Source organism: Corvus hawaiiensis, chromosome 2, assembly GCF_020740725.1.
Source record: "Corvus hawaiiensis isolate bCorHaw1 chromosome 2, bCorHaw1.pri.cur, whole genome shotgun sequence".
Taxonomy (NCBI): domain Eukaryota; kingdom Metazoa; phylum Chordata; class Aves; order Passeriformes; family Corvidae; genus Corvus; species Corvus hawaiiensis.
Window position 1 is genome coordinate 30,655,660 of NC_063214.1, and position 22,796 is coordinate 30,678,455.

Sequence of the window (22,796 nt, forward strand, 5' to 3'; positions counted from 1 at the left end):
TTACCTGACTCAGTACTAATGTAAATAAATCACATTTCCAGGGATGCTGACAGCTCGAAGTCTGTGCTGAGTTTAATTATTCAGTGCCCTAGACATTTGATAGTCCCAATGCAAATATTACTGTGTGCTTTAGTAATCTTTGGTTAACTATGTAAGATCTGAAGTGGTAGAATACCAGACTCCCGAACTTCCAGTCAAATTCTGGGGACACAGACCCTCCACAAGGGTATGGGCTTTGGTTTCCATCTGCTTGTGAGGATTACTTAATCCCCCCTCCCTTCAGACGTGTGATGATTCACCTTTTCTGCCATGGTGACATTGCCAAACATCCTGAAGGAACACAGGGTGACTTCCCACAGAGGTTTGAGGAGAGAAGGAAGGGGCACAACCACTTTGGGTGCTGCTGCTTTAGGCCCTACCGGAGCATCAGCTGGTCCTGTCAGGCCTCACCTCGCCCTGCAGCTGTGACACTGCACTGAAACCTCTGTGATTTCTTCCTCTCCATTCCCTTCCATGGACACTGCTCCTCTTCTCTCCCCTGCACGCACACTCTTATTTTATTTATTCTGCTCTCCGCACAACCCTAGAACAGCAAAAATGTCTTTCACACAGTAACATCCACAGTTTTTCTAGGCTAATGATATTTCATCCTAATGCTCAGTGAGTACCAAGCAATGGGTGCAGCCATGGCTGCTCTGTCACTGAAGTAGGAGTAGGAAGGGCAATCCGGGCACAGGGAAATAGAGCAGGAAAAGAAGAGGGAGAACAACAGTAGCAGAGCTGCTATTTAATAGGGGGAGACACTTAACACATCAGAGGGCTGGGATATTAAAACACATACCAAAAAACTGGGACATCTTTCCCCAGGTTTAACTGAGGTCCTAAAATATCCACAGATGCTGCCAGGGAGAATAAAGGACAATTTTTCTTCCACAGTTCAGTGACTTCTCAAGTGCAAGCTCCCATTGCTGGAGATTTCTTTGCAATTTTTGCCTTCTCAGGAAGAGAGTGGGATCTTTTCATCTCTCCAAGAGCATTGCTCCCAACAACCAGATTTCTAAGTGCCAAATTCCTCCTTTGTTGAACTTCGTCCCTGTGTCTTGCTACCACATCCCTTCCTTCAATCCCATGACAAGCCATCCCTGCTGACAGGAAGCTTATTGCCCATTTCTGTCCCTCCCTGAGCCCCCTTGGGTTGGCATCTGTGCTGTCTTTTGCTTCAGGTGGCTGCCCAAAACAGTGGAGTGCCTGCAATAAAACATCCTGGAAGCCCAAGGGAGTGGATACATGCACACATTTATCCTGCTGCTCAGCAGGCACCAGTGCTGTGTGTGCTGTTACCCAGTAACAAACACAAGCCAATAAAAATATTCCAAGGATACCAAGAGGGAGAACAGGAAGACTTACTGCAGAGGGTTGATTTGCTGCAAGTTCTACTTTGCAGTAGCTTGTTTCTACACCCTTACTCTTAGCAGGTTACCAAAATGGCTACCAAATGTACTTGATCAGGACAAGCCTTATTGTTTTTATATCAGGACCATTCTTCTGATCTAATTAGTTTGTCTGGCAATCGGTAAAGCAAACTATTGGTTATCAATGAAGCTCCACCATCAACAGGACAACAGTCAGTAAGAACTTAACTTCTGTATGAACAATAGAAAAGAAAAAATCCCAAAGCATTAAGGCTGCTTTGCCTTAAGGGAAGGTGTTTATTTACCCTTCAGGCATGCAAAAAAGGAAGAAATAGCAAATATATATCAGTGATACTTACATGCTACAGGTAAATTAATGACTTCTGGTTCCAGCAGGTACAAAAACCTACGTTTATAGAGATGACCATATGCTGTTAAATATTTTGACACTGAAGAAGAGCAGACTTTTGCTTGCTAAAATGGACCAGGAACTATAAGAATGCACATTTTGAATAGATATAGGAATAATGAAGAAGCTCCAGAGGAACAGAAGCAAAAGTGGCTATCATGTCAATACCAGAAATCCATGTCTGAAATTGGTTCCATTACCATAGGATACAGTCAGTGGAGGACAGTTGGGTAGTTAATGCCAATGAGCATGTTTTTGTGAAAAACCCATTTTATCATTTTATCAGACAAATATGACACTGGTATTCTGAGTAGATTGCAGACTTCAAATAACAATAAAAGTTTTTTTACATTATGAAGTGAATTAGTACAGACTAAATTATAAGAATCATAAAATTAATGTTAACTTTCTCAATTATGATGTTTAATTTTTTTTTTTAAAAAAAAGCTTTGGCTCAATTAATAGGCATTTTAAAAAAAGCTTTGGCTCAATGGGAAATATTATGTACAGCCCCTGTTACGTTGGAAACCAAAAGTAACAATTGTTTCTTGACCTGAAAAACCTGCCACTTATACATGTAGATATAATAGATTTTAGTGGCTGTGAAGCTAATTTAGGAAGTGGGAGTACAGTCAGGTACATTCCCAAAGACCAGTTTCACCACTCCTTGTTGTGACCCCTGCAGTCCCATGTAATACTCTTCTCCCTCCTGAAAACTCTCCATCTGCATCTCCATCTCAGTTCAAAAACCACTGGATAACTGGAATTCATGTATGGCTGTGCAATGGATTTCTTACTGTGTTGAGTTGACCCTGAGTTGATGGACAGTCTTTAAGACCAATTACGCTTCTCACAATTTACATATTTAAACCGCACGGAAAGGCGGGACTTCCCTTTTTTTGGTCGGAGCTCGCCTGCTGGAAGGTGGGGGGGGCTCCGAGCCTCCCGGCCCCGCTGGGCCGGGCCGGGGCCACTGCCCCTTTCCCCCTTTCCCATCGCTGCGGCACGGACCCTGGGTCGCTGCGGGGGACTGTCCCAGAGCCGCAGGCAGCTAAAACCAGCCATGGACTGCTCACAGCTAAACCCATCCAGCGCGGCTTCTGGGGACAGGCGGGTCCCTCTCCTCTCCGTGCGGAGCCGGCGGAGCCAGCGGGAGCCGGCAGAGCCTCCTGTCTGCAGCCAGCACACTCCGTGCTGAACTGAAGAGGACACCACGCAGCCAGCAGCACAGAGGGAGCGAGGCTTTCCCCACCGTAAAGCCCGAACAAGAACACTCTTCAACATGGCGGCTTCAGAGTCAGAGAGAAAGAGAAGTGAGTCACGTGGGACGGAGCTGAGCATGGCGACAGGAGAAAAGAGGGCGGTGCCGCGATTCTGGCGCGCAGCTTAAAAGAAACCTTCTTGCATGCCGTGGTAAGGAACTGTAATACCACAAACTGTTTGTCTCTTTAATCCATTTGAAGAACATGGGGGGGGGGGTGGAGAATCAACGTGTGCCTATGAAGTTTGTGAAGAGTGCCTATGCCAGGCTATATAGAAGTAGTAAGAGGCTGTTAGAGACTTGTGGCGAAGGAAAAGCCTCTGTGTGCAGGCCAAAATAACTTATCCTTAAAAAGATGAATAACCCCATGTGATGGCCCATGTTCTGTAGTGTGAAAGAACTGTGAAGTTCTTCATGGGAGAGATGTTCTACACATAGCAGACTGTTTGTTTCCGGGCGGGTCTGCTATTGGTGGCAGTTTGGGAACCACGTGCAACTGAAGGAAAACCCTTTTTTCCTTAAGCATAAGAGAGAGACTTTTCAAGAACTGCAACACTGACTAACATCCCATGTTCTGTTATCCCTTGTGTGAGCTGGATAAAAGGAGAGAAGTGCTGGAAAGAGGGGGGGGGGAGGGAATTTACTTTAATTTTGTTTTGTTGTTTTTCTCTTTACTTTTAATTCTGTTAGTAATAAAGCTCTTTCATTGTACTGCAACTGTTTAAGGTTTGTGCCTGCTTTGCTTTTTCTCCTAATTCTTATCTCACAGAAGGAAAATAAGTAAATAATGAATATTTTGAATCAAAACCACTACATTTAATTGGTGTTTCTGCCCGGTTTCAAACTCAACCCGCTACACTTACTCAGACCAATGCTTGCTATTTCTAGACATTCCTCATTCACATAACTAAACTTGTCACATTTCTTAAATAAGATGTGTCTCTCCAGTGCCGGCAGCAAGCACTGAATATTAAGTAGTTAAGGACTAATCTGCAAAAGGGAAAAGAACATTAATCAAAAACAAAGAATTATTAAATCTCCAGCGTGGTTCTATACCAGGTGCCACTCAAAATGCTTGATATGCATTGTGGAAGACTACTGAAAGAAAGAAAGATTAGGGGTTTTTGCTGACTAAAATGTGGAAAGACAGCCTAGAAAGTTAAAAGAAAACAAGATACCTGAGGGCAAAAATTGCTTTGAAGGTACTTATATACTCTATAATCATCTCATCCTTTTGTATTTTTTGTAAAAAAAAAAAAAAATGCAGGAATGAAGCATCTTCAATTTCTCCATTTTCTTTTTCAAATAGTCTTGCACCTCAGATTCTTCAATGTGGTGATTTCATCAGAAGGTAGACATATATTTTTCTGATAATCCCACATGCAATTTTAGTCATCCATTTAGGTTTGATTTATCCAGACCAAAAGCACAGTGGATTGTTTACATGCTTTATTTGGGCTTTCTACATGCTTCGTTTGCAAGTGCTGATGATGTAAGGAATGCTGCACACTCACCACTAAGTCCAAGAGAGTTCACCTTCAGGGCACGCTGCTTTTGGTCCATCTTGCAATTAATGTCTCTTCTCTACATGGCTCTTGAAATAAACTCTGGCCCACAGGTATTGCTGCAGCAATGGTGTCTCTGGTCAGCCACGAGGAAGAATCGAGAGATGAAAACTGTTTGACCCCGATCGTGGCTCAGTAGATTTTGCCTCTACAAAGTGGTTGAGGCGGCCATTCTGCAGTGCTCAGCTTTTCCTGCTTCTAGGGACTAGCCCCCTTCAATGTACTGGTTACAGAGGAGGTAGTTACTTTTACAATGGTCTCATTTAAATTGAACTCTCTGTTCCTGGCATTGCTGTAAATGAGGGAAAGGAACTAGGAAAACTTCACAGCAGGAGCTTGACCACCTCTTGTAACAAGCACTGTGATCAACTGCAAACTGACCGGGTCCTCCCGCAGGATCCAGATCGCAGCTGCAAACTCCTGCCCGTCAGTGCCTCTATGCCTGGTCTTAGGCTCTGGGAGCAGCCGGGAGCTCTGGAAGCCCTGCTGGGCATCAGAGTGCTGGTGGCAGAGGGCAAAGCTCCCTGCTGTACTGGAAAGGCTCGTGGGAAGTGGCCATGGACACATCTGGGAGAGGTCCCGGGCTAAGGACCGGATCCGCACTCTGATCTCGCCATCCTTTCCCAGGGAAGGTGTTTTGGGCAAGGGATGTCCTGGAGCGGCCGCTGGGTGGGGTAAGCGCAGTGTAAACCTGGCACTTACCCTGTGCGTCCCCTTCCCGCAGCTCCTGGGCGAGGACACAGCGGGCAGAGCGGGATCGGGGCATAGGAGCAGGACTTGCTCCTCGATGGCATCCTTCGCCTGGAGAGGAAGGAGTGTATGACCAGCTGTTCGGCAGGATGGATGCTTTGCTTCACACAGTTTAGATCTGCCGGCTCGTTGGTCTGTGCCTCTTACTGCCACAAGATGGTATCTTCAGCGATGGTTTCTCCTCACTTGCTCTGCAAAGCCCAGCTTAATATTCTGACTGCGGAGTTTCTGTCTTCACAAAGTGTGCACTTTTATCACAAAAAACACAGTGCAAGGTTGCTGGTGTGGGCTGCCTGCTGCTGAGTACGGGGGATCCAGACAAACAGAGACAAATGATCCACCCTGATACATCACAGAAGTAGGTATTCATCCCACCTCCTCTCCTGCTAACACTCTTGGGTGCTTTGCAACCCAAGACAACTCCTCTTACAAGTCAAAATTTCACAATGTTGTTTTAAGGGAATGACTTGATAAATGTATTTCAAGAAAAGGTCTCAGGTTCATCCTCTGAACACTGCTCCAGTGGGAGTGATGCCATGCTTAGCTGTGACAACACAAGAACTACAGCATAACTGAGATAGTGTCTGGAAGAAGCTTCCAAAACCAGAGTGTCACTGTCTAGCTTTTTGTTCCTGTCTGAGAACAAATTGGTTAATACACTGGAAGTCTGCTGGGTCTCTCTGTACAAGCAGATAAGTAGCACAGGATTAAAAAAATCCCCTGAGTTTCTCCCTTCTTTCCTCCCTCCAGCACTCCTGCATCAAGTGGTGGAAGAACCACTGGTGATAAGAGTCAAGTGTATGAATCCCATTCATTTTTCATTATTCATTATTCATAATTCATTATTCACTTTGGTGTGCAAAAATTATTCTGTCCCTGTAAAGACCAGTTCAAGGATCCAAAAGTAATTGAGAAGTTCACATTTATATCACAGGAACATTTGACTTGGATGTCCTGTTTTTGAGTGTTGTACTTGGTTACTGTGAGCCATCACACTGAAACCAGGATGTTGCCAACTGTTTGAACCAGAGCAGTCAACAGGATAAATTGCCTGGTATGGCTACAAAATGAAGATCCATGTCTGCTTCACATTCAAGTTGTAAAAAATTTTGTTTTCCAAAAAGCAAGTTGCCCTTACTAAAGCATTTGTAGCAATGCTCAGGGTGAACTTAATGCAGCAGTGTCCACTCTTGATCATCTCATGATGCTGGAACTTCTGCCAGATCAGGAGACAAGCCAAGTTTTCTTTTTCTTTATTTTTAAGAGTGGTTCTCACCATTCTGAAAGAAAAGGCCAGGGCTTGGAAATACTAAACTATGAGTGACCCGAAGGCTCGAGATTTAAAAAAACCCCACAGCTGCAGACACAGAAAAAGACCCTGAAACTTATTATTTAGAAGCAATCTCATAATTCTTACAGCCTGCCTCATCAGTTTCTAAAAATCAGGCTTGTCAAGCAGCTAAAGTGCAGTCTTTTCTCAACAGGAGCCAGTTAAAATCTCACGGTGCCCACAGAGGTTACAGACCCTCCACATCAGGCGATATTTTTCCCACCAGGAAGAAGGCTCCTCACAGTCACTGTTCACATCCCACATCACAAATTCATTTTCATCCTTTGTATTGATTTTCTGATCTGTTCAGGGCAGACTGCTGTGCCCCCTGTGCTTGGCTGACTCTGCTCAGCCTCGCTGACTCCTCAAACAGGGAACTTCGCACATCCTGGAGAGTTACACAGACAGGGATGGGCAAAGGTTGTTCAGAATTTGGGAGACACTGTGAGTGTCTGACATTTGAACCTTAATGTTCAAATGTCACCGTTCTGGGAGTCGGTCCGATACTATTATTGAAAACAAATAATGACTTTCCAATTCTGAGCTGACCAGCACCAGAGTACATCCTTGCCCTTTCCCAACAGCTCGAGCTGGCAAGAAGGTTCTACTGCAGGGGTAAAAAAAGGATGTGGGCAGAGCATCTTCCTGATGCAGCTAACAAGGATCTGGCACTGAAAATAACCTGTTCAGAGGGAACATCTCCAGGGCTACACTGTTCTGTGAAGGGGTGGAGGTGCTTTACCCACAGACTTCTATTAAGAAATAGCATGAGCAGGATCTGGAGGAAATTTGAGGTGCTATATTGAAAGGTTTTCCTAAGGGACACACTTGAAAAAGAAGCATTTGTGTATTATTTAAGCTAATAAAAAATCAATGTAACGATGTCACCTGGATGTGGCAGTGAATTTTTCACTGTTGTCACTGAACTCATCAAAGCCTGCTTCACAGCAAAGCAATTAATTCCACAAGTTGATGGCTGGTGTGTATTGAAAGGTTTGGAGGATTCTTTTCCTGTGGAAAATTTCCACTTCAGTTGCAAAATACCTAATGAGAACCTGAAAACCTAACCTTGCTGTGATACAAATAAAAGTACAGTATGGGAGCTTGGCATAAGGTTTAGCAGACTGTAGTACTGGTTTGACATAAATGGTCGCCCAAGTTACACTGGTTCTAAGATTTGAGCACACTAACTGCAAGAATCTATAGATTCTTTGAAATTACTTGCCTGGCTAAAATGCATGACCACGTATCAGTGCAGAGCAAAGAGAACACTTGCAAAAATGCCAGAGAACTGCCAGGGATATCCCTTGATGTGAACATTAATTAGTGTAGAAATAGCCCACAGGCATAAAGCACCTCAAGCAATAATGGGATGTGTACCCAAACAAAGGACAAGACAAGCCATTTACAACTGGGGGCAAAAAGAATTTAAATGCATGCACCAGAGAGTATCTTAGGAGATTCTCTTGAGGGTACTGATGATCTTCACTTATTTTGCTGTGTAAGAATCACTGCACAAAGGACTTTATTTGTAGACTGTACAGCTCTTCTGTTTTAATATCATATTCTTAGTTACTTGGGGTTTGTTCAATTAACAATCTTTAGATCAAAAGAGACTGGTGCCCTTATGTTGTTAACACTGTGCTCCAACACACTGCAATCTGTTTCTGATTTCTCCACAGCAAATCCAGTGGTGAAGGGTCATTGGATATCTGTGTTAGAAAACTTAATAAGGAAGTATTTTGGTGAATTTCTATTCATTACTCAAGCAGCATAACAAATGTGAATTAATTACTCCCATCCATGAAGTTATGAAAGCTTTTTACTTCCTGATTCAATGGCATTTTACACTTGTCCTGCCCTAGAAGCAGGTAACAGAGGAAAGGAAAGAGCTTTTATAAATTCAACCCTAGACTTAGAGATCCCACAGGAGCTCTGGAATGCATGACAGGAAAGGACCTCCTACATCCTTGATTCAGGTACATGAAACCGCAGGCAAGCACAAAACATCATCCTTTTATTTAGCAGATATAAACATGTCTTCTACTTCTAGGACCTCATTGTCAGAAATTATTCAGGCATTGCAGGTATCATTTTGTGGGGGGCTTTTGTGTCAGGTTTCTCCTCCAGGAAAACCAGCTTTTTTCTCTCCCAGCATGACCAACCACTTGATGTGTTGTGGACAGCAGTTATCCCCTCTGTCAGCTTTTCAGTTTGCCAGGCTGAACTCTTCTCACATCTAGCCAACACTCCATTCCCTGGTAAGCCTCAATTCTCCTGTCTCCACTAAGACAAGCGCTCCAACCAGAACCCCACCCCACATCTCAGATGTGTTCACCCATCTCCACATAGCACTGACATGCTTTTTGTTTCATCAGAAACACCCTCTCAGTGTGTGAATGCTTTGCCAGCACCATGAGGCTCCTTGGCAGAGCTTGCTCTGCTCCCTGACAGCCGCTACTGATTCGGTAAGTGACTGGACTCATTCCAAAGAACAGCCCCCTCTCCATGGATGTCAAGGCCTATTAAATACCAAGATAACCACCTATGGCTCAGGAAGCTGCAGATCACTTCGGGGTACATTTGTGAAGTATCAAAATTCACTTTCCTGCTCTTCTGTTGGAATTTGCTCTTGATCAGAGTTGAGTCAAGATACGAGGTCAGACAGACCTTAGTTTTGACTCAGCACAACCATTCTTTTATTTTCACTCACTTTTTTCAGCCTGCATTGGTGATCTGTGTATTGTGGCTGACTGTATGTTCCATTTTTTCTGTTACTGATTTCAGACTAACATCCCAGATTATAGTGGAAGGTTTTGTTCCTCGTCCCAGGAGGAACAACTTTGCACTTTGACTTTTTAAATTTGTCTTCTGCTGTTCCAGGCCTCAGCAATATCTGATCCTTCATTCTCTGTACTGACAATTCTTTCTGGTTTTTTCTACAAACAAATTCTTCTTACCATTGCAGACAGACATCATACCTGTTGCCTGTGACTACTTGTACAACGGAAACCATCTAAGAAAGCAAACAGCGCCACTGTTGGTACACATGGACATAGTGGTTTTTCCCTCCTCCCCAAATTATTCCCTGAATTCTTACCTGTAAGTAAGTTTGGCTACATGAGTGACTGCTCTTTCTCAAACCTTTTTGCATGGCAGTTGGCTCAGCCTGAAATATTGTCAAAAAGACTCCTGCTCTTCACATTTAAAAAAAAAAAGCACACCATCACCAGCCTTCACACATCCCACACGTGAAGCAGCACAGATAGAGTAATGCTTCCTTTCCAAAGCCCACAGAAAGCCTATGACTTTGCACTGAGAGAAGCCAGCTCCCAGAGCTACAAGACAAAGGCTAAAAATAACCCATTAAAGGATTAATTTCAGGATTTTTAAATACAGCTAATTAATGTGCCTAGGAAAGGCACATGGTCTCCAGGAAGGAGCACACACAATCACAGAGTCTGCAAGGGAAGGGAGGGGGGGCGGGTGACATGCAGGCAGAGTGCCAACGGAGAGATAAAAGAGGATATTCCCTATATATATATCCCTTGGGCAGAAAACATGTGAAAGAAAGTCTGTCTCAGACGAGATGGAAGCAGAGGGGTGAAGCACTTCACTGTTGAAGAGGCAGAGACAATGCAGTGCAACCACAAAGGACAGGACATGCTTTGATAACACCAAGTGAATTCCAGTGAGGTGGCTTAGGGGCTGAGGACACCACAGGGAGATCAATGGATGCAAAAGCTGCATGCAAAAAGCTAGGGAGCAACAACCGGATGGAAAACTGGATCTCAAGGTGGATAGCGTGGCAGTACAGCAGGGGTCATGAGTTGCACTCAGTTACGGCACTTTGGAAGCAATTTCCTCTTAGGATCATTACATGCTGAGGCTCAAGCACCCTGGGAAGGCTGGGCATTGGATATAAAGCACTGAAACAGGACATGGCACACCACGAAAACAAGGTGCCACGTGTGAACAACGTGGGTGACGTCAGACAGAAAGGATTATCTACAGTTAACATGAATCACAAAGCAAATCTGGTTATTTACAAGCTGTATTGTGAAAAGTAATAGCTATAGCAGCAGTTCCAGGGAATTTCAAGGTGTAGGGGGAAAACAAGCTCAGCTGAAGCCATTTCCTCATGCCAATTTCCCTGTGAATAATGCTTAAACAACTGGAAACTTTCTCCATTTCACAGACAGCAGAGCAATGGATGGACAAGCTCTATTGCCCAATTGTTTCTACTTAAGTCTCAAGAAAAGCTAGGAGTTTAACCTCGTGGCTTAAGAAATTTATTTAATACCACTGCTTGCCTGCCTGTCCCTTTACACTCATCTAAAAGGATCTTTAAACCTTTTAGCCACTTTCACACAATTTGAAAAATAGGGAGAAATTTCAAACTTTTGTGAGGTTTGGTGGCTTTCACAATGGCACACAGGAACAGTCTGAAACTGTTGTGGATGAAGCTGCATTGTGAGAACAATCTGAGCACTACAGGGACCTGTTAGAAGCACGTACGGGGAACAGGGGGTTAATTTTGCATTAGGGGGTCTTTATGCATGTTTAAGTTGACAAAGTCCTTAGTAGAACTGCAGTGCAAATAAAAGTTGCAGCACCACCAAGCCTTTGGAATACGGACAGCTTCACAGTCCAGTGTTACTGCAGGATGCTGCCATTGGAGGCAAAGGACAAAAACCATACCCTTTTCACTTAAAGACATTCTTTATTCAATCTTTTTTATATACAATATTATTTTTTAATCTGTAAAAAGTACATATGCAGGATTCCAGGTCAGAGGCAGAAGGTTTCCACATCAGAAGATAGACTTTCGCCCTTTTTTTATTTTTGAGGAAAAAATAATCTGTCAGTTTTAGACAAAGCAAGAATAAAGGCAGAATGCAAATCCAACTTCCACCAAGCGATTAGGATTAAAGGCAACAATTCACTGCAACAGGTCAGGCTGTCTCTTCCAACTTTGGTGGCTCCCAACCTTCCTGGGCAATTACAGAGCAGTTTGTTAGAAGGTGCTGACAGCTGAAGCAGCTCGTGCTTATCATCTCTGCTACAGTTGGACGCACACAACTTGCAAAAGAGCCTGGGTTTCCTCTTTGTATGGCAACTCCAACTCTTGAGTCAGAAGACTGTTTCTCAAAATTCAAGGAATTCAAGAGGGATGTCTTACTCAGGGTGAACGGATCTCCCAACTACAGTATGGATCAAGAGCTTGCTTTCATTTTTCTCTGGTATCAAGAAGCCTGTTTCTTATTTGTCCCCTTATAAACATGGACTAGGCTTAATAGTGTAAATATCAGGCTCAGTTTTCCAAAAGCCTGCTCCTAGAACCCTTAAAACATAGACTGCCTCACCATCTTCTGTGGGTGCCATCACACTGTTGATTCAGTGTTCATGCTGTCAACCTCTTCTCCATTCACACTGAGGAGAGTCACGTTTTGAAGGTTTGGAATGGCATTTTCCCATGGACAGAAGAGGGGATCATAAACAACAGCCCAATGGGCTTTGCTTAGGGGGTGCACCTCTAACCTTAAAGGATGGTATTACAGGGAATGTGTAATTACTGTCACTTATCAGAACGCAGGCAACATTCAAATCTTTTAAAATACTGGGTGGGAATATGTCAGTGCTTGGGAGCTAGAACACAGTGATCCACAAATTTGGAGCAGGCAGATGAAGGAACAGCAAAGGTGTGACTGGCACATGGAACTACTTGCTTTTCCTTCTGCTCCAGGGCACTTGCTATTTTCTATACTTTTCTTGAACATTCCCTTTTAAGGGCTATATTGTGCAGCAAAATTAACACTCAGAGTATCATTCAAGGGTTTTGTTTTTATTTAGAGGACAAAGCTAAGAAGTTGACTTCTTGACTGCAGGACACACACAGCTCCGGGGTTGTTAATGGAAGCTGCAGAAATCTGGCCTCTTTGAAAAGTCAAGCTCTAACTGTTAAAAAAAAATTTACTGTTGGCAGATCCTGACCAACAGGCAAGTTTGAGGCTTGGAATAAGAAAAGAACCATACATCCTTGTTTTGACTACATGCAAACAGGAAACAGACAATTCTGGGATTTCCAGGCTCTTGCCCAAATCCAGTGTGCCAAAAATGTACATGACTTTGTTTTTTATTTTATTCTGTAAGGGGAGAGGGTATTGTAGAAATTGTAAAATGGGACAGCTACCTAAACAAAATGAGGACTGTTTTGTTAGAGAGTACAGTGCAAGACTCAGAAACAGCTAGGACTAAAAAGTCTTTTTTGTGCTTAAATTTACACTCTTATCTTCAAGAAAGTAAGACAGCAGCAACAGAATGAAAATGGCAATATTCACTGTACCTTATGTACCCAGAGGGAAAACAGTCTGAACTTTGGGTTGCACATACTGCCGTTTTGTAGATCAGAACCTACTTTTCTGTGAAGGACTCAGAACGAGGGCACATCACTTCAGTCAGAAGTTTCAGCATCTGTGGTGCTTGGTAATTAAGCACATACCTCACCCAGAACCCATTACCTCCAAACTCTGCTTGATCTAGGAAATCTCAGGATGAAATTTATGAAAGACACAGCAATTAGTCCTTAAAATGCATTATTTTTGATAGACTCTGCACATCATTAGCTTCTGGAGGAAAAGGATAGTTGGTATTTTAAAGAGTGATGGAGTATGAACTGACTGTTGTTGGGGAAACCGGAAAACGAGACACGAGTCTCCTTTATTTGGTACCTGCTGCTATCTACACAAAGAAATAGAAGTACTGTACATCTGCTTTGAGAAAAACACCATCCCATAACATGAAATGGCTTAGTCCTCAATTCAGGCATTCTTATGGCAGTAAGTTAACCCACTGGGATTCATGGAGAAGTTAAATTTGAAAGGTTCCTCTTCAATTCACAAGAAGGGGATGGAGGAGGAGCAGCAATGATAAGAAGTTTGCTGCTTCTGGGACTCCAGAATTCTGTCCTTGACCTTCCTCTGAACAGACTGGCAGCCATTCTACACCTGCATTTATCAGGAGGTGTACAGGGATGGGTGTATGGGGTGGAAATGCTTCTATTATTTTTAACTCTTTTTTTTTTTTTTTTTTAACAGAAGAGTTAGCTTTTCCTCTTTCTCCTTTACACCCAGAGAGATTTAGGAGAACAAGGCAATCAAGTGCAGTTTTAAACTAGTAAGAGTTCTCACAGGATCAGAAAAACAATTTGAAAACACAACATAACTGAACTTGGGAAAATGAAAAATTACTAGTTCTTCAGTAAGTCACTGAATAACAATTAGAAAAATAAATTTATGTGGGGCCAGTAATAAGAAGCCATTTATTAAGCTACTTCTAATTTTAAATAAACAATTACTGAAATCAGTACTATTTACTATATCAATTCCTTTGTAAATTCTCAAATTATTCTTAAGATACTGCTGCAAATTACAGTAACAAAGTAACTGGGATTAAGATACAAACATTGAGACTGGAACTTTTTCCAAGCTCCATGTTTTACTTCTCTTAAACTAAAGTAACTGTCTGGAAAAAAGCATCTGATAGCATTTTTACTTAGATCATATGATGATTTCTATGTCTAAGTTAGTGTCACAGACAAATGAAGAATAATTTTGGGGGGAAACTCTACGGTCAGATGTAGTATGATATGGAAAAAAGTTTTTTTGTATAAAACTTCATATAAAAACATTTTTGAGGGGAAAAATAGCACTCACTCCCTTTGCTGTAGTCCACTGAAGAGTTCTTCCACTTGCTTCAGTACAAAACCATCATCAAGATTTTTTAAGGACTCAGCCTGTGCACTAATTAGGAGGGAAACCAGCACCTAAAGGCTGTTTTTCAGCAAAGGGGCCAATCACCATGGCAAAAAGATTTGAGAGCTATATAGGAGAATAAAAAGAATAATTTGAGCTGTAAGGGTTCTGAACAACAGTAAAAAGAGATTGAGGAAGACAAAACAGAAAAGACGAAAAATCTGGAAAGATTCAACTTTTTTTAGCAAATAAATGACTGAAAAAGACCCCATTTAAGTAATACTGTCCAGCCAGCCATGAAGTACTTGAAAAAAACGCCATGCAGGTAGCAGCATCACAAATTAATGAAAGAAGAGACTCTTCAGTTTCTTTTCCCAGTCACATGTAAGAGATGTTACGCTGTTTCCAAAGAACGTGTTGGATTTGTACTGGGGCACCCAGAAGAAAAGCAAGTTTTGTAAAGTAAATCAAAGGTAGTTTTAGGCTTCTGTCAGACATATATATATATATATATATATATATATATATATATATACACACACACACACACACATATAAGTGTAAAGAAGGTTCTGTGAATAGTCCAAAGAATGAAACTTTTAGGAAAAATCCAGCTTGTGTAGAAAAATACAAAGCAGCAAACTCTTGCTGCTTAGCTTAAGGGGAGCTTCTTTTAGTTCCATATCCAGTATCCTCCTATATAAATCATGAGACTGTTATGCTCATGTTGTCATCTCTGTTTATTTAGATAAAAGAACCAGGACTAAGAAGAGAATGGTTTTTTTCATGTGACATAATTTGGGAGGAAGAGAAACTTAGGCTCCTTCCTACTGCTATGATATACTCCAGACTCTGGCTGAGCTTGCCAAATGAACTAAGCCCACCCTGCTGACAGTGAACTACAAACCAAATGCTTACTAATTGATTTTTCTTTTTGGATAGAAACATTATTTTGAAAAGGGAAAATGAGGAGGCAATACTTTTTGCACTCTAACAGCTTAGAGGCTCTGAGAATGGCTGCCAGTCTGGATAAACAGACACTCCTTAGAAAATTTGGACAGGTACAGAAAGAAATTCAAACCCTGATGCTGCTGGTGCAGTGGTGTTGCTTTTTGTTGTTGCTTTGTTCATGCCATCATAAAAAAAAAAAAAAAAAGAAAAAGAAAACCTAGGTATTTGGAACCCACCCAATCTGAAGAGGTGACTGTGTGTTGCTCCTTGCAACAGCAAGCAGCAAGTTCCTCTCCCTGGATAGGAAAGCTTCTTCTTCCTTGTGCTGCTGCACTGATATTATCTGTAGATTCCATGTCTTGCCAGGGTTCAAAGCGCGTGAAGTCTCTGTCCTGCAAAAATCACACTCACGTGTTTTGGTCATGTATAAAACAGAACTTTTAACTTATTTATATGTTGAAGAGCTTCGTTTCCCATGCCAATACTTGCTTGACTCGGGGGTCTAGGTTTACCAAGTGTCTGTCTGTCTCCTCTCCTGCTTAAAGTCTCAAGTGGTCCATGTAAACAAAACAGAGCTGAAAACAGTCTCTTTTCCTCTTCATAGAGCTGTTTTTATCGATATGCAGGATTTCCTGACAGTGTGGTGTTGGCTAAATGTAAAACAGGCAGAGGATGAGCTTCTGTGTTAAAAACCCAGTTGTCTAATGGTAGAAGATCATCATTGGAGAAAAGCAGATACAAATACCTGGATACCAAGACAGAGATGAAAAACATGGGTATTAAAGCAGAGCACAGGCAGGCAGGGGCAACAGAGCAGCTTCAGGCCCCACAGTTCAGCAGCTACAGCTATATACAAATTACTTGCTTTCAATCTTTGTACAGCACACACACAACCTTCCCTATTACGATGATCTAAAGTCATTGTTATTATGATCAAGCCCTTCAATGAAAAGTTGTTATAAAGACAGCATTTTAATCTTTCCAGGAAACTTGTTTTTCAAGTCTCCTGTCAAAGACTTGCAGTGTAAAATAAACATCAAGACACCAACCACAAGTATTTGGGGGACAGGAGAGCATAGAAGAAGTTGTCAAAAAACTTTTCTTAATGGAGTAAACCTCTAATCCGAACCAAAGATTTCATAACAGCACAAGAGAAGCTAGTAAACTGTGGCAGATATCTGATTTGTCATCACTGTTCTGGAAGCTGGGTCAGCTTCTGGTGAGAGGAGATGAGACAATAGATTGTGGAGAGGGGTTTTACAGATGTTGTACTTTATAATACAATGCAGAGGACATCAAGGATGTAACAAAATAAGGGTTACTGGACATATGCAGGAAAAAAAGTATTTGATGTTCCTTTTTTCTTAATGCACATTTTTGAATGTGGTTGTGCTGTACTCTGTAGGACATACTGGTAGTAGGGATCTGTCAAAGTTTCCTAATCCAACTGCTAAAACTCAAGACATTTCCCTTGTTACAGAAAACCTGACTGTGTGAGTGCAAGCGCAACAGCGTGGGCGTACAGGATCTCTCAGCTCCTGCTTGCTTTCCTGCCATCCAGAAAAAGACAGCTCTTGCTGCAACCGACAAAGAAAGGGTGTCATTCCCGTTAGTGGACTCTGACACGTCCAGAATGTGCACACTTGTTCTGCTGTTCCTTCGTTCTCTCTCCATCAGACACTGGCAGTGTCTGCTGCTTGCAGCCATGTGTCACTGCCTGATCAATTCTCCTGCTGCCTTTATTTGCCAGCTCTATCCACAATCCAGTCAGTGGGGCTCTACTTTTTCTTTCCTTCCTCATCAATTAACTGTTTACAGATAAAAATTTTTCCAGAGATGATTCAGTTTTGTCACACCTATCTCGTCTCTTTCTCCACCCTCTTCATTTGTCTTTGAAGCACCAGGCCTTTCCTTTCCTCAATACTTCTGCCTTGCTCTCTCCTGCTGGAGCTCTCTGAGCTCTTTCTCACCACAGCAGCAATATTTCATCTTACTCAAACTCACCTTCCTCATTTGATTCATGCTTTCCCTTTGAATAACTTAAGCAACCTATTTCTCCATCTTGCTCCTTTCCACTCAACAGGTACCTTCATGCCAGGTACTGCCCAAAACTGTCATAATCTGCGGTGTATCTTCAATGAATTGAAGTATCCAAGCAGCACAAAAGCGTATTTGGGACAGTTACGAAATTTGAATTTGAGAGGAACAAAGATGCAGAAGTAATCATCAATAGCAGAAAAGATTACAGCAAGTATTCCATAAGACACATTTCATGCCCCTCTTCTGAGGAACATCTGCATTTTCCTCATGACATCACACCCAACCCTTCTGCCTTTATTTTCATTTGGGCTATCTTGCTTGACCTTATGTTCTTTGCTTTATCCCAACGTGAAACCAGTTTCCGGTTTGGCTATGCCAATTGCATCAATGTTGAAACATCTAATATCCAGCTCTTCAGTATACCTTTGTTTTGTCCCACAAGCAGGAAATGCCCCAACCCAAACGTCAGTAAAAATTTCTGAGTTCTCTCCTAGAACTGCCACCTTCTGCAATCCTTGCACTATAGTATATCCAGTTACTGAATGATGCATCAGTGAATTTTCAGATCTCCTTGTGATTATGTAAGATGCAGACAGGATTCTGGTGATACATCAAAAGTCAGCCTCGTCACCACAGAAATCCCTTAGGAGCAGATTTCATTCTCCCATTTGGCTTTTATAGGCAGATCAATCAAATAACATCGGGTCCTGGAGAGGTACTGTTTCTCTGACCTGACCTGTTTGAAACTGCTGCCTCTCTCTTTGGGACCATTGCTTTTAGTCTCCAGAAAATGAACTTGAAGAAGTAAGTGAAATAAAATTAAAGAAGACAACAGAGGAGGTAGCAGTGGCTGACTTTCTTTTTATAATGGTAACGCGAGGCAACAAAGTATTGTGATTGCGTAGAGGAATTTGGTAAGGAGCCAGCAGAAGGATAGAATAGCCACACTATCCCCTTACACATGATGAACTCAGAGCCCCTTCTTCCCAGTGAAACATGCTGTGATGCCTGAATTAGGCACAAGAACTGCCATTTTCAGGACCTGCTTTCTCCCTGTTCCATTTTGTGCTCCTAATACTCAAAATCACTCTTTGCTTCCATCAGCTACCTGTGGAGCCACTATATTCTTCTAGAATTTAGATGAGAGCTTTCACAGAAAGATGCAGGAATGAAAAGGACTTACTTCAAAGTTTCAGCAAGGAAAAAGCTCTGCTGTACATCGTCATATGTAGGAGATGAGGAATAGACATCCTTGACACCAGAAAAGCCACCACTAACTCGGCAATACTTCTCAATTGCCTGCAAAAAGGAAGGAAAAAGACACACAGAATTTAATTGTAGAACAAAATTTGGAAACTGTAAAGCATCAGGCTTGATCAACAAAGAAGGTGGTTCTTTTCACGCTGCATTATTCTGCCGTGAATCTCTTTGTTGGAGGATGCTATGGACATTAACAGTTTATGCTGAAAAGAATAAAAACCAGACTGGACACATACAGAAGTACCATTCTTCCAGGGTTATTAACAACACCACATATGGCAAACTGCTACATGCTAAGAAAGTATTCTGGGGAAGAACCCTTTCCTTCCTGGGTTTTACTGTTGGCTGATATTGATGACATGACAAGGACTCCATAGACTTTTTCTCTGAGCTCATACAGCTCCTCGTAAGCAACACCGAGTGGAACATCCATCACTCAAATCAATGCAATATGGGCTATGACGTGCACAGGAAGTAACAAACATCCCTGGATTTTGGAGCTGGAAGAGTCTGAAGAGTTACAGGAATTCTTTGACTAGTAGCTAGTCACGGAGACTTACTGGAAGTAGAAACAAAATACTGTACTCATCTTTGTGGACTGTTGATTTCATCCTATAAACTCTTCTAGCTGCTGCTTTCTCCCCTCATCTCCCTCTCCTACACATGCTATTCTCTGTTTCCCCTTTATACAGTTGAAACTCAAGTCAGCTTGTGTGCTGGACTGCAGCAGAGCTCTTTATCTTCAAAGGATGGAGTTTAAATCCATACATCTTCCAAGAAGGAAGGGGCCAATGGATTCCCCCTGCCCCCCAGCTCCAACACAGTACTGTGAAAAGCACAATGGAAGAGGAGGAGACTGGAAAGAAAGCATTTGCAGCTCGGAGCACCTCTCGCCTACACTTTCATTATTCCACTCGCACACACGACCTTACAGCACACAAGGATATCAGCCATTAAAACTGGCTCCGAAGAAACGACTCTGAAATGATTCACAGGTTATTTGTGCTTCCCTGCTGCTTTGACTGTGCTTCCTCAGCAGACACCAACTCTTTTAATAGATTCATGCAGGGACAGAAAAGAAGCAGGGATGAAGGAAAATGTTTGTCTCAGGATGTCTGTCATTACCAATGACTGAACGTAGCTACCTGTAGTTCAGTAATCTATGGTTCAGCCTGATAGCCTGTGTGAAGCTCCTCTCCACATGGTGCTTTAGGCCCAGATTTTTGTTAATTTTGATTTTTGCAAGTTATACTCAACAGAACCTGAGGGGAGTCAAGGCAGGGGAGCAAATAAGTTTTGAATGATGCCCTTTTTATGCACAGAAAACAGATTCAATCAAAACTAACTCTTCAAGGACCTCACTATCGCCTTTGCATATTAGAAATACTGGGAGACAAAGAAGAATTTTCCACTGGACAAATGCACAAATAATGTCAGCAGATGCTGTCACTGAAATCGGGAGGAAAAGCAGAAAGCTGAGCAAGATACTCAGGAAAGTAAGTCACAGAGCAGTAGTACTACAGCTGACCTCCTCCTAGAATACACTCTTGCCCTGTGGAAATGCGAGACTGTTCACGAACCGAAGAATAATCCAGACTGTACAAAGTTCTTTCAAATTTCTGAAAAGCAAGGTTTTTAGAAAAGCAACTGGAGAGACTGACAAAAGGATTTTATTGGAATGGCTGTGGCTCTAGAGCCTGAGCTTATGCCAAGAAAGGTACAGTCTTTCTTGGCAAAATCTAATTCTTGCTGTAATTCCTTATCTCAAGCACTGCTTCCTCCAAGTTTGGATGGCAACACTCCACTTTTTGTTGGGACTTGAGTCTAAAAGAAGAAAGTGTCTGGGTGAATTCTTTTCAGATTTGGTTGCTTGTGCAAGCTAGGGCTACACTGAGACTATTCACATGCTGAGATCTGGGTTGACCAGATTTTCCCTACCGTGAAGAGAAAGATGTATGTGACACATCTAACCCAACAGCACCAAATGCATGACAATCTCTTTGCATGCTCTTGCACATCAAAAGTAATGCACCTACTACATAGCAGCCAAATAACATCAACAAAACAAAAAACTACAACACCACCCTCCTCACACAAAATCAAACCAGACCAACCAACCAACAACAACAAAAAGGAAAGAAAAAAATTAATTGCTTAGCCAGCTTCTGAAGAAGTTAACACATTTGCATGTTCCTCCCCTACAGGCACTGGGCAGATGTTACATAAATAAACAAGAGCCAAAGCACTTTTGCTTTATAGGCAGAAAATAAAGCGCCTCCTCTTGCCACTATCCCCTTTTATAATATAGCAGAACATGGCCTTGTGTCTGCTCTAAAGCATGGCAAGATGGAGGAGGAAGCCCCAGTGGTTACAACTCCTGCCAGAATTTCCAGCATGCAGAGCCTGACCATGCAGGTGTTTCTCTGGTGAACCAGTCAGCAACCCTGATGCTGTGTGCCACAGCTTGGACAGGAGAAACCTGCTAGTGACTGTGGCAAAACGAAAACAAGGAATAAATGGTACCACTGTTAGGACACCATCTCCTTCCTCCAGAAGAATTAAATCCCCAAGTCAGTGTAAGAGACAAAACTTGCTTATTTTGGAAACTGTAGTTAATGGACAGCACTGAGATCCTGCTCTGTGCTGCAAAGGTCTCATGCTTGGGTAACTAAGTGCAACACTGGTGAAGCCAGCAGGCCTGCAAGCTTGGAGAAAGAAAATGTATGATCTATATTAACTTTTTTTTCCTTACAATTACCAAGTAACCTTGTATCTTCAGAAATTTTTCCTTGGGAAGGCAGACTCATGCTCAGAATAGGCAAAGGATTTACCCTAGCTGATCAGAGTTCTACACAGTACAGGTAGTAATGAACTGTACAGGAAAAAAAGCCTCTGAAAGATTGCTATAGAGCTATTCATCCAAACAGAAAATTTTAAAATACAAACAAATAATTGACCTTGATTCAGAGGTGTACAGAACTTCAGGACACTGGCTGAAAAGCCTGGTGCCATAGACAAGCTGCTTAAATGCTACTTGAAAATTTCAGTGTTCTGTCTTCACACAGACCTCAGAGTATTTGGTGTAGTGGCATTGGATTTGCCACCTGGATACACTTTCAATCCAAAGTTGAAGACCAGTCTCCCCGATAAAAACAACGCTAAATTTATTGCACCCCAGAATACAGGGAAGCTCCAAGATGACTGGAAGGGTATTAAGGTAATGCTACCATTACGAGGCACTGGCAAACTGAATAATTTTAGGATGGCATACCTGATGTTAGTTCCAATCAATTACAGAAACACATGGAAAAATATAGAAGAATTAGAGGATAATTTACACCAATCAGCATCTATCTTGGTCACAAGCTTGATTTAATTCCTTGAGAGCTACAAATTTGACAAATAAAGATAACTGCAGAGCTGTAATATAAGCTTAAAAGCTTCTAAGGCAATTGACAGGGTACTTTAACATGTTATGGGAAGACAAGGCAGCACTATACTATATCAATATAATTCAATTTAAAACTGACTGACAGTGCTCTAAGAAGGAACTGGCAATGCAAAATCATCACAAAATAGAGCTGCTTCTCACAGAGATCCACAAGGAGCAGTCTGAAGTTTTATCAGTCACTGCAACACTGCTGCTGGCTAAAATGACATACGTAAATAACAGCAGACAGTGTAATCTGCTGGTAACTGGGTGCCAGACAAAATGAGTTTCATAAAACCAGGCACATACTTCTAAATCTAGTCATCAAGACTGTGTAACTGCAGATCCAGGCTAGCCTGGAAGGTAGAGACAACCTCTGGAACACAGAGACACTTCAAAGACTTCCATGGCCATGTAAGAATTCAGTCTGAGTTCCTGACATTGTGGTAGATGCACGCACAGGGACAGTAAACAGGGAGACAGTAGCAGGGACACAGTTTTGTTTTTGCACAGGCTGAATTTTTTTTTTTGCTGAACTCAAAACTGGAGTATGCTATTCTAGAATTCATTTTTATGGAAGGATGATGAACTAATGTAGGTTCAGGTATTTGGACAAAATGTTTTACAGTGAGAG

General features: G+C 42.1%; 1 protein-coding gene across 1 annotated transcript in view; it reads right to left on the minus strand.

Moving 5' to 3' along the window:
- Window positions 1-11,430: 11,430 nt before the first annotated feature.
- The window catches only part of MAN1A2 (mannosidase alpha class 1A member 2), a 135,986-nt gene continuing 124,620 nt past the window's right edge, over window positions 11,431-22,796 (minus strand). Inside the window, exons 12-13 of the mRNA XM_048294063.1 lie at window positions 18,656-18,771; window positions 11,431-16,177 (exon numbers count right to left, since the gene is read on the minus strand). Of these exons, the coding sequence (XP_048150020.1) occupies window positions 16,045-16,177; window positions 18,656-18,771 (249 nt within the window). The 3' untranslated portion in view covers window positions 11,431-16,044. The remainder of the gene's footprint in view (window positions 16,178-18,655; window positions 18,772-22,796) is intronic.